Source organism: Zalophus californianus, chromosome 13 (genome assembly GCF_009762305.2).
Source record: "Zalophus californianus isolate mZalCal1 chromosome 13, mZalCal1.pri.v2, whole genome shotgun sequence".
Lineage (NCBI taxonomy): Eukaryota > Metazoa > Chordata > Mammalia > Carnivora > Otariidae > Zalophus > Zalophus californianus.
In genome coordinates, this window is record NC_045607.1 from 13,091,156 (window position 1) to 13,108,129 (window position 16,974).

Below are 16,974 nucleotides of genomic sequence, written 5' to 3' on the forward strand. Positions count from 1 at the left end.
AAAAGAAAAGAAAAGAAACTCACCTCACATCCCTTTCCTTTAACCGCTGCACACAGAAAAGGACCAAGGTGCCCAGAGAAGGACACAATACGCGAGCGTCCAACAGTCCTGGCATCCAGGCCTGGCTCCATCACTCCGGAGCTGGGTGATACCAGGCAAATGACTTCATGACCTCACATCCCTCAGCCTCGGTTCCCTCATCTGTGCAATGGAGCAACTCGTGGTACCTCCCCTCGGGGTCACTGTGAGAAGTGGGGAAAATGACAAGGGAACACGCCTTCCAGCCTACAGAGCCCGGCCATGCGGGGGGGGGGGGGGGGGGGGGGGGAGCCGTGAGTCCCTGCGCCTAAGGGCCCAGAAGGCTGGGGCTGGCTCTGCCCCATGCATGGTTTCCGTACCAGGACATGGGAAGGGAAGACGCCAAGCCTAGCCGGCAAGTGACTGCCACATCAAGGTGTGCTGACACCTCTAACGGAGCAGCAAAAGGGAAAAGCCTTTGGGCTCAAAAGGGGAAAAGCCACACTGAGAGGCTCTGGGAGGGCGGGGGGGGGGGGGGCGCGGGCAACAGCTCTCCTCCTCATAGCCAGGAGCGCACGCTCGCGCTCTGACGTCAGACGGGCTGGGTCTCAATCTTGGCTCCACCATTTATTGGCCTTTGGAGCTTGGCTGAGTGACTTCCCCTCTCTGAGCCTCCATTTTCCTGACTGTGAAATGGGGTGATCAAAGTCAGCTTCAGGGCTGTCTTGAGGATTAAAAAAATCACCAACGTGAGACCGGAAGCACAGGCAGGTGGCTACCTTATTATGAGTCATCGTTCCCTAAGGCCCCTGAAGGCTCAGCCCCAGTGGCAGGTCTCCACCTCAGCTGCAGTTGACTGGAGTTGGGGTCACCCAGGGGTCACCAGCTGGCCCTCCCTATAGGCTGGAGACCCTCTCCCAGGGGCCCCCACCACACCCAGGGGAGGGACCCTGAACCCACTCTCAGCCTAGGCTTCCCTTTCCTCCTCGCTGCCCAAGGCTGATTCAGAGCCTGGAGCTCCCAACCGCCACTTGGGGGCGCCTGTTAAAATGCAGGCATCCAGGTTCTGCCCCTGGTCCCCAGCTCTGAGATCTTGAGGGGGCCTAAGAATGTCTTTTGCAAGCATTTTTATGACACACAGACAGGTGGGAGAATCAGTTGCCCTGGGGAAAGACCCATTCCTTAGCCTGGCACCTGAGGCTCCCCCTGACCCAGACTCAGCCCAGTTTCCCAGCTTCACCCCCTACCCTGTCCTCCATACCCCTCAACTCCAGTCCCACTGAGCATTTTGCTGTTCCACAAATACACCAATTTCTCGCGTGCCTCTGTGCCTTTGCAGCTGTTCTTCCCCCTACCTGGAACTCCCTCTCTCACTGCCCTTGGAACTCCCTCTCTCACTGTCCCTGACTACCCAATTTCTACTGACCCTTCAAGACCCAGCTCAAAAGTCAGCCTCTGGGGGGAACAGCTGGTCACTCCTAGCTCGCCCGGAGCCCCAATATTGCACTCATGGGGACAGCCATGCCTGTGCCCTTTCTGTTCCCTCTACCCAAAACCCTCTTCCCCCTGCTCCCTGTAGGGCTGGCTCCTCATCCGTTGGGCCTCGGCACAAATATCACCTTTCGACCACACCACCTCCAGGAAGCCCTCCTGGTTTTCTCTATCACAGCAGCCTGCTTTTCTTCACAGCACATAATCTGAACATCAAAATGTGAGCCCATAAGTTCAGGGGCTTCGTCTAGCTGGTGCTGTCATGGCCAGCTTCTCCCACTCAGCCCCAGTCCCAAGAAAGAATGGGACACAGCTGGCCATAAAAACTGCTGAATGAATGGATGGATGCAAACGTCCACCTCCACCATAGACCATGAGTTCCCAGGGGAAGAGACCGTGGCTGCTACTTCTTGTCTACTAATTCTCTGTGCCTCCAGTGGCCCACAGAGCTCCGGACCGAGAAGCACATGGTAACACGCTGGATGGGGAAGAAAAGGGATGCCAAACTGTGCGTGCTCAGCAAGGACACAGAGAGTCAGATGTTAAGGGTCACCACGTTCTGTCTCCGTAAAGTTGTTTAGGCTTGTAAGAAAAAGGCGTATGCCGGTGCGACCACGAAAATCAACAGCTAAAGTACATACGCCGTGTTTTGTCAATTCCAAGACATCATCAATTTTAAGATACAGCATTCTTTTGTGTCTCCAAGAGAGAAAAAAAAAAAAAACAACATAGCAATTAAATTATGACACATCACAGGCTGTAACGTGAGAGATATTAACATGTAAAAACAAAAACGGTGCCATCCTAAGGGTTGAGGAAGCGCGGTGTGCGTGTGCGCACGTGAGGCTGTGTTTATCTGGCCTCGCACTAGACTCTCTCTCCCCCGGCCAGCTTGCTCCAGGCCCCATGGCTGCAGGGCTGGCTGTCCCCTGTTTCTGCCCCCTCCCTCACAGGATGGGACCCCCACGTGGCCCCCAGGCTGAGCCACCGAGAGGGGAGCAGCTGAGTGATCGGATACCTAGAACGAGGGAGGCTGGATGCTCTCCTGGTCCGTGAGGCTCCAGGAAGGGGGCCCGCGGGGTCACAGAGCAGCACCCCAGGCCAGGTAGCGATGGTGACGCAGAGATAGTTACCGTGACCCGGAACGGCGTAGCGGCCGAGGGCTCCATGCTGGGGCTCTTCTCCGACAGGCTGCCGGGTAGACTGCGCCGGGAGCCTGGCCTTTCCTGGGGCGACTCTGTCAACAGAGGGAGACAGAGCTCGGTGAGGACGGGCAATTGAGGCCACTCAGTCAGGCCCTCCTGTCATTCCCATCCTGGCCAGGACAGCAGACAACTGGTCCCCATAAAATAGTACAGTCCCCGTGGAAAACAGTTTGGCGGTTCCCCCGGAAAGTGAAAGACAGAATTACCGCATGACCCAGTAATTCCACTCCTGGGTATATACCCCAAAACCTTGAAAATAGGGACAGAGACACATACACAGACTTGTATGCAAATGTGCAAGGCAGCATTATTCCTTAACAGCCAGAAGGTGGAAGCAAGCCAAGTGTCCATCCACAGATGAAAGGACGCATGCAATGTGGGAGAGCCATACAACGGAATGTGGTTCCATCACAAAAAGGAACAAAAGTTCTGATACACGCTGCAATGTGGACGAACCTGGAAAACACGCTGAGCAACAAAAGCGAGACACAAATATTGTATGAGTCCACTTACATGAAACACCTAGAATTGGCGAATTCATAGAGATGGAAAGTAGACTGGAGGTAACCAGGGGCTGAGGGTGGGCGGGATGGGGAGGGTATGGTTTAATGATAGGAGTTTCTGTTTGGAGTGACGGGAAAGAGTGGGCAACAGATAGTGGGGATGGTCAGACAGCACACAACATACAGCACATAAATATACTCAATGCCATTAAATTCTACACTTAAAAATGATTCAAATGGCAAATGTTATGTAATATGTATATATACACCCCAATTTTTAAAAAAGATTTATTTATTTGAGAGCGAGAGCGAGAGCACTGAGGGAGAGTAAGAGGGAGAAGCAGACTCCCCACCTAGCAGAGAGCCAGATGCAGGGTGCGATCCCAGGACCCCGAGATCAGGACTGGAGCCAAAGGCAGATGCCTAACTGACTGAGCCACCCAGGCACCCCACCCCAATTAAAAAAAAAAAAAGGTGTCCTAAAACATGTACTTCAAGTCATATATCTTGTGACATAATGAGCTCCCTGTTACTGGAGGTATGCAAATAGTCCCTTCAAACATGAGAATCTGTGATCTCTGGGTTCTAATTCAGACCTTCTTTTCCTGCGGCCTTAAACTTGATGGAAGTGCAAGGGCTGGCTGTTTCCAGGATCAAGGGTGGCAGCCCGCTGGTTATTCTGTGTAGCCATGGGGGGCCCAGGGCAGCCACAGCATCCCACAGTTCAAGAGAAGCTGGAAATCTGAGTTTTTTTAAATATGAAATATTCTGATTTTTAAATGGTGACAGCTCATTTAAAACTCATAGCCATGATCTGAGCATGTCTGTTCAGAACCTCCCAGGTCAGTGCAAGCTGGTCTCTTTCCCAGCTGTTCCCCCACACCATGCTCGCCATGTTCAGCACCGGGTGCCTCTTTTCCAGGGCTCTGGCTGAGACCCCCCACAGAGATCCCTGAGCCCAATCCCATCCTGCAGGCCCTGGAGGAGACGTGTGGCAACCTCTCTGTCCCCCGCTGTTGGCCCCCTTCTGGCTCCTACAGCGACAGCCTGGCCAAGCCTCCTATCAAAGTTCTCACATGGGGGGTGCTCAGGAAAGGCCTGTTGGTTCGCAAGGAAGAGAAAGGATAGGGTGGAGATTTCCCTGCTACGCGTGCACACACAGGTGTAGTCAGGCGCATGCCCAGCAAACACACATGCACTTCCACGTCTATGCGTGTGCCCACGCAGACTCATCCCCAGGGACACGTCCATGTGAGGACGGATGGACGTGTGCACATGTGCACGTGCACAGGACAGATGACCAGGAGCAGGCTTTCCCAGAAGGCAGAAGGGGCTACTGGGGACAATGTCTACCCCTTCCAGTCCATTCCCTCATTGCAGCCAGATTGAACAGGGGTCTCCAGCAGTGTGGAAGGCCAGAGTTGAGCCTGTCACCCCCCCAGGACGGGCTCAGTATAGGAGGAAAGCCACGGGAACTGGCTTGGGCGTAGCTGACCACCAGGCAGACCTAAGGCAGGGGCTGATACCAGGTCTGGATGTGCACTAGCCAGCCCTGGGCCACCTCCTCCAGAAAAGTTTCCTCCACTCGGCTCCTCCTCAGCCCAGTGACCACGATCTCTGAGGGCCTCGGTGCCTTGCTTGTGGTGCTTCCTCCTGAGAACCTTCCACCCTCCTCCTCCACGGTCCCTGCTAGTCACACTCTAGGAGACACCCACTCTTTCTGGAGGTTTCCCTAGGAAATCTCTTCTTGTGCTCCCCAGTCTACCTTCACCTCTCCCCCCAACCCCCGGCACCCCACCCCCATCACCTCCACCTGGGTGTCCACCATAACCACTGTGTCCTACCCATGTGTGAGGCACTGTGCTCAGCCTCCAGAAGCCCTTCAAGAACTTCCCTCCCTCCCCCAACACACACACACACACACACACACACACACACACAGCTCCATCAGCCCTTCCTGGGCAGGTGGGCCATCGTGGCTTCAAGCAAGACACACATGGAGTCACCTGTAGGGCATGAGGAGCCCAGCAAGGCTGCCTCTCTTCCGAGACCAAGACTGATACTCCCCCCCCAACCTGTGCAGAATACCTCCTCTTGCCTCCTAGGTCTGAGCCAGGAGACTCTCAGGGGTTGCTTGATCCAACCACCCATTTTACAGATGAGGAAACTGAGAGGAACTTGCCCATCAGCCACTAACCCAATAGGTCTAGAGCAAAGACACTCTCAGGTGCTCCCAAAATAGCCTTAAACTTCAATTCAGAAGCCCTGGCCATGCCCCATCCCTGTCAGAAGGCAGAAGGGCAGTGAGGGGGCTGCAGGGCAGGAAAGGATAGGAGTTGGCTCTCCCTCCTGCACAGAGCGGCCAGTTCTTCTCCCTGACCTCTGGAGCCTCCCAGCGCATGCCCAGAGCAGGGCCCTGCCCTCCAGAGGAAACTGAAGGGGAACCTTTGTACCTTTCCAGGTAGCTTCCACTGGCCCCGCCTCCATTCTCCACTCTTCTCCACCCTGCCTTCTGTTCCAGTGGGCTGACCTGTGTGGCCCCCACCAACCGAGCTTCCGGGCCCCCCAGCTTCCATGGGGTTAGGCCAGTGCAGGGGTGGGGGGAGAGCTGGTGCAGAGATCAGGAGAGGGAGAGTTGCCCAGGCTGGCTGCCTCCCTCCCTCCTTCCACTGACAGTCCCAGCTACTATCAAGATGAACCTGTCTCCTGAGCTCTGGCACACCTCCCCTCCCTAAGCCTCGGTAGATCATCCCTGGTTGTCGCTAGCTCTGGGGTCCCGCATCCTCCTCCTGATTCCCCACACCCGCCCACACCTCAAGTCATCCTAGCGTTAAGTCCCATCTGCTTCCTGTGGGACCCTGACTGATCCACCAGGCGGGATCCCAGCTGCTCAAGACCCAGCCCCTCCCCCACAGAGGGGGCAGGATGGGGGGTGGGGGGCAGGCCAGGAAAGAAGCCGTGTGGTGCTCGCGGTCCTCAGGGCAGGGTCCGGGCCAGGCCGGGCTCTCTCCCCATTCGACACTCCAAACAGGCTTTCCCAAGCCTGCCACAGGCTCAAAACACAAAGTTAACAATAACCTCGTGGATCACTGAGTTCTGAGTCAGCATCTCTCTACCTTCTCTTCATTACCATTTCCCCTGGAGAGGGGTCTTTTTAGACATTTTTTCCCTAGGTCCCCCCCCCCATAAAACTTTAATACCACGCATCCAGTCGCTATCTTTATGTCCTGTACATATATTGGGCTTCATACAGAGAAAGAGTGAGAAATTTTTGCCCCCTCCCTTCCAAGAACCAATTTTTTTCGCCCACTTGGGGCACTATCGCCCCGACTGAGAAGGGAAGTTCTGGACCCATTCAAATAGAATCCGCACATGACAACCTGGACAGCTGTGGTAAGTTCCATTTTCCAGATGAGGAGACTGAGTTCTCAGAGGCAAAAATGACTTCCTCTAAAGTTCCGCCCGGTAGAAAGTAAGAGTGCATGCCGAAGCTCTTTAAACTGCCCCCCGCCCCAAACCCACACTGAGGACCTCACAGAAGGCTGAGGGTGTCTGGAGCCTGGGGCAGGGGGAGGAACGCAAGGCGGGCACTAGGAGACGGATTCAACCCGGCCTCTGCTGTGTGACTCCAGGCCGACCTCTTTCCATCTCGGAGCTCCTGATTTATCAGCAATCCAATGAGTCAGGGGGGTTAGAGCAGTGACTGTCTCAATCCTCAGCCACCAAAACAAAAGCAAAGACAAAAAAACAAACCCTCTTTATTTTACAGAGGCAAAGAATATGGAAAGTTGACTGTCTCCCCCTCCAATCCTTATTCTGCCTGCAGGGATTTAGCCTGAGTCCTTGACAAAAACATAGATGCCTATGCCCTTTGATTTAGCAGTACTTTTTTTCTAATTTGGGGGAGCAGACACTGGGAGGCTCAGGCCCTGTGCTCCCCAAAGGTCTAAGCAACACAGCTGGGTAAGTGACCTAATACTGTGCAGCATGAAGCTGGCATCCCTAGCCTTGGAGCACTGATCCAGGAGTCTCCCCTCAGCTCAGACTCCTTCCGTGACCTCCACATGACCTCGGGGCTCCCAACCTGCAAAACTAGGCCATGGGACGAGCCAATCCTGGATCCCCTTTCCACCACGAGGTCAAAAGAGTCTCCATTTTCCCAGGAACGCCAGGCTGTCTTCCCATTCCTGGAAGCCACAGCCAGAGAAATGCATTTTAACCTTGATGTGTTTGCAAAAAAATAAATAAAATAAAATCAGTTTCATTCAAATGCTGCTGGCTTGGTTGCCATGGATACCACCTAATCATGAAGGATGACTGTTACTTGTTCCCATGGAAACACGGAGGCCTGAGGAACATCCTGTAATTTCAGACAAGACACCAAATTTCAGTTGTCGGGTTGCACTGCCCAGATCTTAATGCTTAAAAACAGGGAGAGGCAGCAACCTCTAATATTGGTGTCATGAGAAAAGAAGTCAGCACAAGTATAGAAAAAGGAGATGAGAGACAGGGGTGTATGTGTGCTGGACCTCAACAGTGACCAGGAAAATGCAAATTAAAACTACCAGATACCATTTCACACCGTTCAGATAGGCAAAAATAAAGAAGAACAGTGACCCCAAATGTTGACAGGGATGTAGGGGACTCTATCATCACTGCTGGTGGAGTAGAAGGGTCTGAAGAACAATTAGATCAGAGCTAGTGGAAACCGACACACACGCACGTGCTCTGGGACCAGAACACCCTCCCCGCCACGTCCAGTCTAGAACGCTGCTTCATCCTTGCACATGGAGATCTGCACAAAGATGTCTCCTGCCACACTGTTTGTAGTAGCAAAATGTTGGGAGCAGCCTAGATATCCACCAGTAGGGGAATGGGTGACCCCACCCCGGCACCCCGGAGCAGTCATTTGGCAGAATATGATACAGCAGGGAAGAGGGTATGATGTCGGGGGCTCTGTTCACATGGCACACGGTGATGCAAGGAAGGACTCAATTCTATAAGATCCACATGAAGCATACCCAGAAACAAGGCGTTGAGTGAAAAAAGTACGTTGCCCGAGGAAATGGGGTGCAATCCACTTACACACATTTTTGTACCAATGTTCGTAACATGCGTAATAGCCCAAACCCAGAAATAATCAAAACGTCCTTCAACAGGTGAATGGTGAAACTGTGGTCCATCCACAGTGTGTGAGGCTGAGTAACGGTCCCCCAAAGAAGTCCACACTTCTTCCTAATTCCCAGCGCCTATGAATATGTTACCTTACACGCGGCCTCTGTGGATAGGATCAAGGTTAAGGAGACGGAAGTTTATCTGGGGGAAAATAGTCTTAAATGTGGAAGAGGAAGCAGAAGGATGCAATGATGGAAGAGGCAGGAGACCTTCTAAGCATGAAAGGGATGATGGAAGAAGAGATCACAAACCGAGAAATGTGGGTGACTTCTATCTTGAAACTGGGAATACCCTTCCGCTGACAGCCAGCAAGAAAACGGGACCTCAGCCCCACAACCACATGGAACTGAGTTCAGCCAATGAAATGGACTTTCCCCCAGAGCCTTTCGAAAAGAACTCAACCCGCTAACACCTCATTTTAGCGCTGCAAGCCCATGACCCATGGCAGACTTCTGACCTACGGAACTGTAAGATGGCAGATCTGTGTTGTTTGGGCTGCTACGTTTTTTTTTTTTAAGTTTATTTATTTTTCTTTTTAAGTACGCTCCACACTCAACGTGGGGCTTGAACTCATGACCCTGAGATCAAAAGTCATATGCTCTCCTGACTGAGCCAGTCAGGTAGCCCTAAGCTGCTAAATTTTCATTTGTTGTGGCAACAAAAGGAAACAACACACATACCATGAAATGCTACACAACAATAAAAAAAAAAGAACGCACTGTTGATAGATTTCCACAAATTTCCACAACTGGGGTGGATCTCAAGGGCATTATGTGGGGGAGGGGGGTTAGCCAATATCAAAAGGCCACATAGAGTGTGATTCCATTCATACGGCATTCTTAAAGTGGCAAAGTCCTAGAGATGGAAAAGAGATTAGCAGTTGCCAGGGCTTGGGGATGGTGGGGGGCAGGCAGGTGGGTATAGCCATTAAGAGGCAGTATGGGAGCTCTCCGTGGTGATAGAATAGTCTTGTGTCTTGATTGTGGTGGTGGTTACACAAACGTACACATGTGATAAAAATGGCACAGAACTGGGGCTCCTGGGTGGCTCAGTCGGTCAAGCGTCCGACGCTTGGTTTCGGCTCAGGTCATGACCTCAGGGTCATGGGATCGATCCCCGCCTGGGCTCCATGCTCAGCACAGAGCCTGCTTGTCCCTCTCTCTCGCCATATACATAAAATAAATAAATAACATCTTTTTTAAAACGGCACAGAATTATACATATACACGGTACCAGTTTGCAGAAAAGAGTGGATGAAAGCAGCCCCTGGCATCCAGAATCCGACCTGGCATTCACAGCCGTGCCATGTTATTCTCCTTTCGGACATAAAGAATCTTCTAGGGAACCAGCCTCAGACAAGTTTACCAAGATAAAGTGAGACAAAACAAGGCCATTTCATAATGTTGTCTAAGCAAAGGACAAAAGCCAAGTCACTGTGCCACCCATAAAATACCAAACACCCTCCTACCTTGGCTAAAACGACTGACTGCTTCTTCCTTTCAATGACCGCTTTATCTTCGTGCTTGCCTCCTCTCCCTAAAGATACGTTTGGAGATACCCCATCATAAAATTGCCCTGCTTTCTGACAGCAGCCAAGCTAGAGTGAACCCCACTTCCTCAGACATCCCCCAAAGCACTCCATCAAAGCCCAAACCCTCTAGCAGGTTTTTTCCTACCATATTCACACTGAGATGTCCTGTGGTTCCCAGTGGTATATGGTTCTCCCTCACTGGCGTAACAAAAAATAAACCCAGCTTGTCTAACTAGAGGCATGCTCCCAGGGGGTTTCTGGCTGGAGGGCATCGATGCTGGAGGATATTTTACTGTAGTCACGTGAGACGTAACTATCAGGGGAAACCAGGTGAAAGGTACACGGAAGCCTCCCTGTACTCTTTTGGCAACTGCTTATATATCTATGATGATTTCAAAATGGAAAGTTAATAAATTGCCTATTTGAAATACATGGAATCATATCTGTGTGTAAGTGATTGAGATTTTCCATCCCAAGAAACTAACTGCAGAAATGTATTGGTATCCAGTGTTACCTAATAGAGAGAGGACCTAGAGGCGAGAGGCACAGAAATATACACCTCACCGCACAGGCTTACCCTAGACTCTTTAGGCTGAAGTACATTTGTTGTCTGTGTGATTAAACTGATACGAGGTTTTACCTTCTGTGTGTGCGTGTGTGTGTGTGTGCGTGCGTGTGTGTGTGCAAACTCATATGGAAAAAAGGCATAAACCGTTCTCGAAACATTATCATCAGAGGTTCTCTCTGAAGAAGGGGATGGGCTATGGGTGGAAAGAGATGACTGCATCATTAACTGAGTGAAGAATAATTCAGACTTCCAAAACCTAACAGTAAAATTAAAACATAAAAAGTGGTATGATGGGGCGCCTGGGTGGCTCAGTCGTTGAGTGTCTGCCTTCGGCTCGGGTCATGATCCCAGGGTCCTGGGATCGAGCCCCGCATCGGGCTCCCCGCTCAGCGGGAAGCCTGCTTCTCCCTCTCCCGCTCCCCCTGCTTGTGTTCCCTCTCTCGCTGTGTCTCTCTCTGTCAACTAAATAAATAAATAAATAAAATCTTTAAAAAAAAAAAAAAGTGGTATGATGATTCAGTACGAATTGGGCCCCCCCCCCCCCGAACACATAGGAAGGGAAGAGAAAAACACAATCAGAAAACGAAACCAATAAATCAGAAACAGCGGCCCAAATGACCAGACAGCTACAGAGAATGACTCAGGAAAAGTCCAAAAAGTGGACCTAGGAACAAACCAGTGGGTTAGGGAACACGGCTCCCCATCCTGGAGTGCCAAAAGACTGGTCCCCACCACCCCCGCCCCGGCCCCCCTCCACGGGAGTGGCCAGGTAAACAGGAAGAAGAGCCAAAGGTAAAATCACCATGGCAACAGGCCATGGAATCTTCACATTGTTAGAACTTTCCAGACGCAGCAGTCCAACTATGATGGCTCTGTGTCTATCTTTGTGTGCGTTAATGAAGCACATCCGTACTGTTATTATCTGCTCGTAACGGTGAGCTAAATAAAGAGTGAGTTTGCCAAAATATTGCACCGATAAGTTGGTAGGTCTCCCGCCTCCCACTGCGCACTTTTTCCAGTTCGGTTTTCGGTCACCTGTCTTCAGGAGGAGGAGGACAGGTGGTCCTCAGAGATTACTAAGCCTTACCCACCTGCAGTAGGCAGAAAAATGGGCCCCAAAGAGCCCACGTCTTGATCCCTAGAACCTCTGAAGACGTCACCTGTGTGGTAAAAAGGGACTCTGCGGACGAGATTAAGTCAAGAATCCTGAGATGGGGAGTTTACCTTGGATTACCTGGTGGGCCTGATGTAATCCCAAGCAGAAGGAGATAGAAGGAGGGTCAGAGAAGGCAGAGCTGGTGCCGTGGTGAAGGGAGCAAGGGGCGGGGGGTGGAGGGCATGGGTCAAAGACTTCTAGAACCTGGCAAAGGCCAGGAGCCTGATTCTCCCCTAGAGCCTCTAAGAGGAATACTGTCCTGCCGACACCTGGATTCTAGCGCCCAGGGACACTGCTTTCAGACTCCTGACCTCCAGAACTGTAAGATAATAAATCTGTGTTGTGTTAAGACACTGAATTTATGGTCATTTGTTACAGTAGCAACAGGAAACCAATACAGCCACTGATAAAAGCACAACTTACTCTAATTACATTAAACTAAAGATAGAGGGAGAGCGCCGTCAGATCATTGGCCGATTTAGGACAGGGGACACTCAAGGTCTCCCATCTCTCGCTTACAGCTGCTTTCAAAAAGGAGACGAGCTTCCTTCTAGGGAGACAATATTCATCACCATATATAATGTGAGCCTCTTTCTTTCTCCACAATGCACTTGTTATCAAATGACACACGTGATAACCATAAGAGTATAGGGTACGTTTGCTGGTTATTTTGCAATATAACTTAGAGATGTTTTCACATCTGTGCCTGGAGAACATTTCATCTTTCCGTACTCAGCACTCTGTGTATTTATCCTCAGTATAGATACTATTTACATCAATCATATGTCTCTAGGGTATCTAAGTTCTAATGATAGCACTCCAGAGGGAACCATGATTATCCAAACCTAAATATTCTGATGTATTATTAGATTCATCCTATTTTTTCATTTCATTCAGAAAATATAAGCTATTTCTTTTTTCTCCAAAATTCAACCTCAGAACCGAATGTTCTGCACTTTTGTTTAAAAACCGTATTATTAAATTAGTACATGGCTATATAACGGCCTTCATTTTTTTTCCTCAACAAATTAAAATGGGCATAAAGCTTTAAGTGTGTATATATTGATTTTTACATATAACTTGAAAACTCCCTTTACCTTTCGGTACTCCACAACTTGGAATTCAAATTCTAAATGACCTCCCAGCTTCTAACTTAATGGTTGAATGCTAAAGCAAACTGAATTTCAGTTCTTTGTGTAATTTTTAGCCTGCGAAACAGCTGACCCCCTAGATTGTATATCATACCCTATAAGGGACATGAAGCTGTAATGTGGAAAAACAACAGAGCGATCATTTACGTTCTAGAACAGACCATCTGTGACTGCCCTAGGAACTTGGGGGGAAAGGGGACCAATGGAAACACAAAGCTCCTGCTACCTGTTGTGCAGAACCCTTTGTCTCTGACCCTGGGGTCTCCTACATTCTGCCGGCACCCATGAAACTACCAGGCTAGGCTCTTAGCTTGCAAGTAGGGTAACATCGCCACCACGCATGGTAATTAACAGAGAGCATCAAAACTACTTAGGAATACATTTAATAAAAGAGGTACAAGACTGGGGCGCCTGGGTGGCTCAGTCGGTTAAGCGGCTGTCTTTGGCTCAGGTCATGATCCGGGGGTCCTGGGATCGAGCCCCACTTTGGGCTCCCTGCTCAGCGAGAGCCTGCTTCTCCCTCTCCCTCTGCCTGCCACTCTGCCTACTTGTGCTATCTCTGTGTGTCTCTCTGTCAAATAAATAAATAAAATCTTAAAAAAAAAAAGAGGTACAAGACTAATAGCTAAAAATATATCACTGAGAGACTTTGTAAAAAATCTAAATAAATGAAGAGATACACCATGTTCAAGGATTGGGAAGACTCGGTGTTATTAAGATGGATTTCTCCCAAACCCATCTACAGATTCAATGTGATCCCAATCAAAATCCTAGCAAGCTTTCTGAAGACACTGACAAGCTCAATTGTAAATTTAGGTGGCAAAGCAAAGAACCGAGAAGAGCCAAACAATCTAGAGTAAGAAGAAACAGGTTGGGAGACTTACATTACTTGGTTTCAAGGCATAGTTTATAGTCTTGAAACAGAGCTAAAGTAATCAAGACGGCATGGTATTAGCATTAGGACAGATCAATGGAAGAGAAGAGCATGCAGAAACAGTACCACACATACACGGTCAACTGATTTTTGGAAAAAAATGCAAAGGTAAATTGATGGTGCGAAAGATAGTTTTTTCAACAACTAGCACTAGAACTGGATATCTGTATGTAATAAAAACGGACCATCAGGAAATGTAGAGAAACAGATCTGGGGATGGTGACTGTGCCATATATGTGTATTTTTATCCTAAGACTGTTTCCCAAAGTAGAAAGCATCAACTCCAACTCTCACAGGAAGAAACAGGTTCAGGATCCTGACTACACGCCTAGGAACGCAGACGGCAGGATTCAGGCCCCGTCATCTGCGAGCCTAAGGGTTGCCCCACGGTGGGAACCTCCATGCATAGAGCAGTCAGAGGACAACGGGTCCCAAGTCAGCCAGGAAGCTGGGTTTCCTCCCTGCCCTTGGCCTCTCTCTCCATTTCCAGGTCCCATCGCAGCCCCAGCAACAAGGCACAAAGAGACGAGGGAGGCCTCGCTTGGTATCACATTTTGTTCCCATGGTGCTGGGTGTGGGGAAGGGAAGGAGTCCTAAGACCATGGAACTGTGATAACCCGTTGTTTCTCAAATGGAATTGGGATCAGAGTTCAAGTTGTCGTTAAGTTCAGGACGTGGTTCAGAGTCAGGGGAGGGTACCCATGTTTCCTGCGGGTGGGTCTGCGGAGAGAGGGGCACGTCAAGGGCACCCATCCCCACCCACCCAGAGCATTTGGTGGGGGCCACAGCAACTCTCCAGATGGGCCATGGAGGGGTCAGGCTGCTGGCACTCAGGAGGTGGAGGGAAGAGCCAAGGAGATGCCTTGCTCTCACTTAGATCCCGGGAGGGGCCTCTCCAAAAGCAGAGTGCGGGAGTCCGCTCCCTGGCCCCTGGCTGGCCTCAGCAGCCATCCAAGTGAAGTTCCTGCTAACTTCCCAGCATCTGTAGACACTGTAACCAGCTCTTCTTGAGGCCCTCTCCTCGAGCCCCTTCACAACTGCCTTGACAGTTCACGCTTCCTATTCCTCACGCTGACGTGCACCTAACTTTCAAAGAATTCCCAGCCTTCCAGAAAACTCTGGATTCCTTGGTCACTCCAAGGACTCATGACCTGGCCCGAAGACTCCTCTTGTCCCCAAGTCTCTTTCGTCCTTTGCTTTTCTGAGGATTTCTAGGAACTTGGGTCTGAGGCATTTCTATTCCCGCGTTTCCCCCTGCGGCCCTTTGCTCCTACCCCAGGGCCCACAGAGGGCTGCCATTTTTTCTGGGCTGCCGGAGTTCGGGAAAGGGAGGGGGTCCCAGGGTGCGGGCGTGTGTGCAGTTTCTCCACATCCACCTCTTCTTTGAAACAATGCCACAGTACACATTTTGAAGCCTTTGCAAATGTAGGAAAAACATAAAAGCACAGGTGCACAGGGCACACCCTGTCTTCAGGAGGCTGGCTCTCCCTGGGAAGGGGACAGGGCTCATTAGCCATACCCCACGGGTCAGCAAATTTTTCCCACAAAGGGCCAGAGAGCAAATATTTTAGGCTTCTCTCGACTACTCAACCTCTGCCAAAGTGGCCTGAGAACAGACACAGACAATATGTACGTGAAAAAGCATGGCTGTGTTCCAGTAAACTTTACTTATGGACACAGAGATGTGAATTTCATAGAATGTTCACATTATAAAACATCATTCCTCTTTTGACTTTTGTCTCAACCACTGAAAAAAGCTATTCCTAGCGCCCAGGTCATACAGAAACAGGCGGCCAGCTGGGTTTGGCCTACGGCGTGTACTTTGCTGGCCCCTGCTGTACCCGAATCATTTCATTTCTAGGAAAAAAAAGAGAAAAAGAAAAGAGAAGGAAGGAGAAGCAATAGGACCATGTTACCATTTGTTAAATCTGAGAAGTGAGTGCGTGGGTGTCTGCAATTTTTTTCCCCATACTTCCTATATTTTCAAATATTTTAATTTTTTAATTTTTTTAAAGATTTTATTTATTTATTTGACAGGGAGAGACACAGCGAGAGAGGGAACACAAGCAGGGGGAGTGGGAGAGGGAGAAGCAGGGGAGCCCGATGCGGGGCTCGATCCCAGGACCCACGACCTGAGCCGAAGGCAGACGCTTAACCGACTGAGCCACCCAGGCGCCCCTCAAATATTTTAGAACTTTTTTTAAAAATTCAAGAACGGGGGGCACCTGGGTGGCTCAGTCAGTTAAGCATCTGCCTTTGGCTCAGGTCATGATCCCAGGGTCCTGGGATCGAGCCCCGCTTCGGGCTCCCTGCTCCGCGGGGAGTCTGCTTCTCCCTCTGCCTCTCCCCCCACCTCTGGGTTGTGCTCTCTCTCGCTCTCTCTTGCTCACTCTCTTTCTCTCAAACAAATGAGTAAAAATCTTTTAAAAAAATTCAAGAACAGGAAAAAACTTGGAAGTAACCCCCCCCAAATGCTCCCCCCAGATGCTTATCACTGGGTGCTGGGATTAAAGGTGATTTTTTACTTTCCCTTTTCTTCTAATATGGATATTTATTGCTTTTGTAATCCTGGGAGTTGGGGGAGGAGGAGAAACACCAATATAAACATTTTTTTTTTAAGGAGGAGATAGAGGGGGTTAGCCCATAACCGGTGGTCTCCCCTGGGGACCACGGGTAACTCAGGAACTGCTTCTATAACATCTCCAGGAGGGGCTTCCCAGGCCCCCAGCCCCAGCGCTGTCTGTCGGGACAGGACAGGGAGCTATGGCCTGGGTCCTCTGAAGCTCAGGGCGCCATCCCAGGACAACTCAGAGGCTGCTACTGCTGGGGGGGGGGGGGGGGCAGGTGGATCAGACACTAGTGGGTCTGTGACCGCAGAGACAGTTCACGGGAAACCCAAGCGTCTCTCGGACCTCCACCCCCACCGAACTTCTCCAACTGTCCGGTTCTGCACACCACAATCCATCCCCCAACCTCCACCCCCGCCCCGTCTGCAGCATCAAGAGCCAGAGCAGGCTTGTCAGCCATGTCCACAGCTCTGCTGGCTTCCAGCCCACTCCAAGGGCTCCCACTCGCCTAGATCTTTCCAAAGGCTGTACGCCACCTCCCTCTTGCTGGACCTTTCTCTCCTGGGTGCCAGGCTCCCATCAATTTGGAATTTCCGGAACCCATTCAATTTTCATACATAAAAACAACATGGTAGCATAATATGGAAATGGGCAACGATAGGACCTCCGACCTCT

At 50.5% G+C, this 16,974-nt stretch overlaps 1 protein-coding gene across 9 annotated transcripts in view; it reads right to left on the minus strand.

Moving 5' to 3' along the window:
• Positions 1–16,974, minus strand: part of LOC113934370 (DAB2 interacting protein) — a 188,510-nt gene that overhangs the window by 98,522 nt on the left and 73,014 nt on the right. For 8 of the 9 annotated variants that reach the window (XM_027615205.2, XM_027615203.2, XM_027615208.2 and 5 more), the window contains exon 2: positions 2,643–2,746. In XM_027615205.2, the coding sequence (XP_027471006.1) occupies positions 2,643–2,746 (104 nt within the window). Of the gene's footprint in view, positions 1–2,642; positions 2,747–2,990; positions 3,008–16,974 lie in introns of those variants that run through there. The other variant, XM_027615209.2, reaches the window with a different exon arrangement.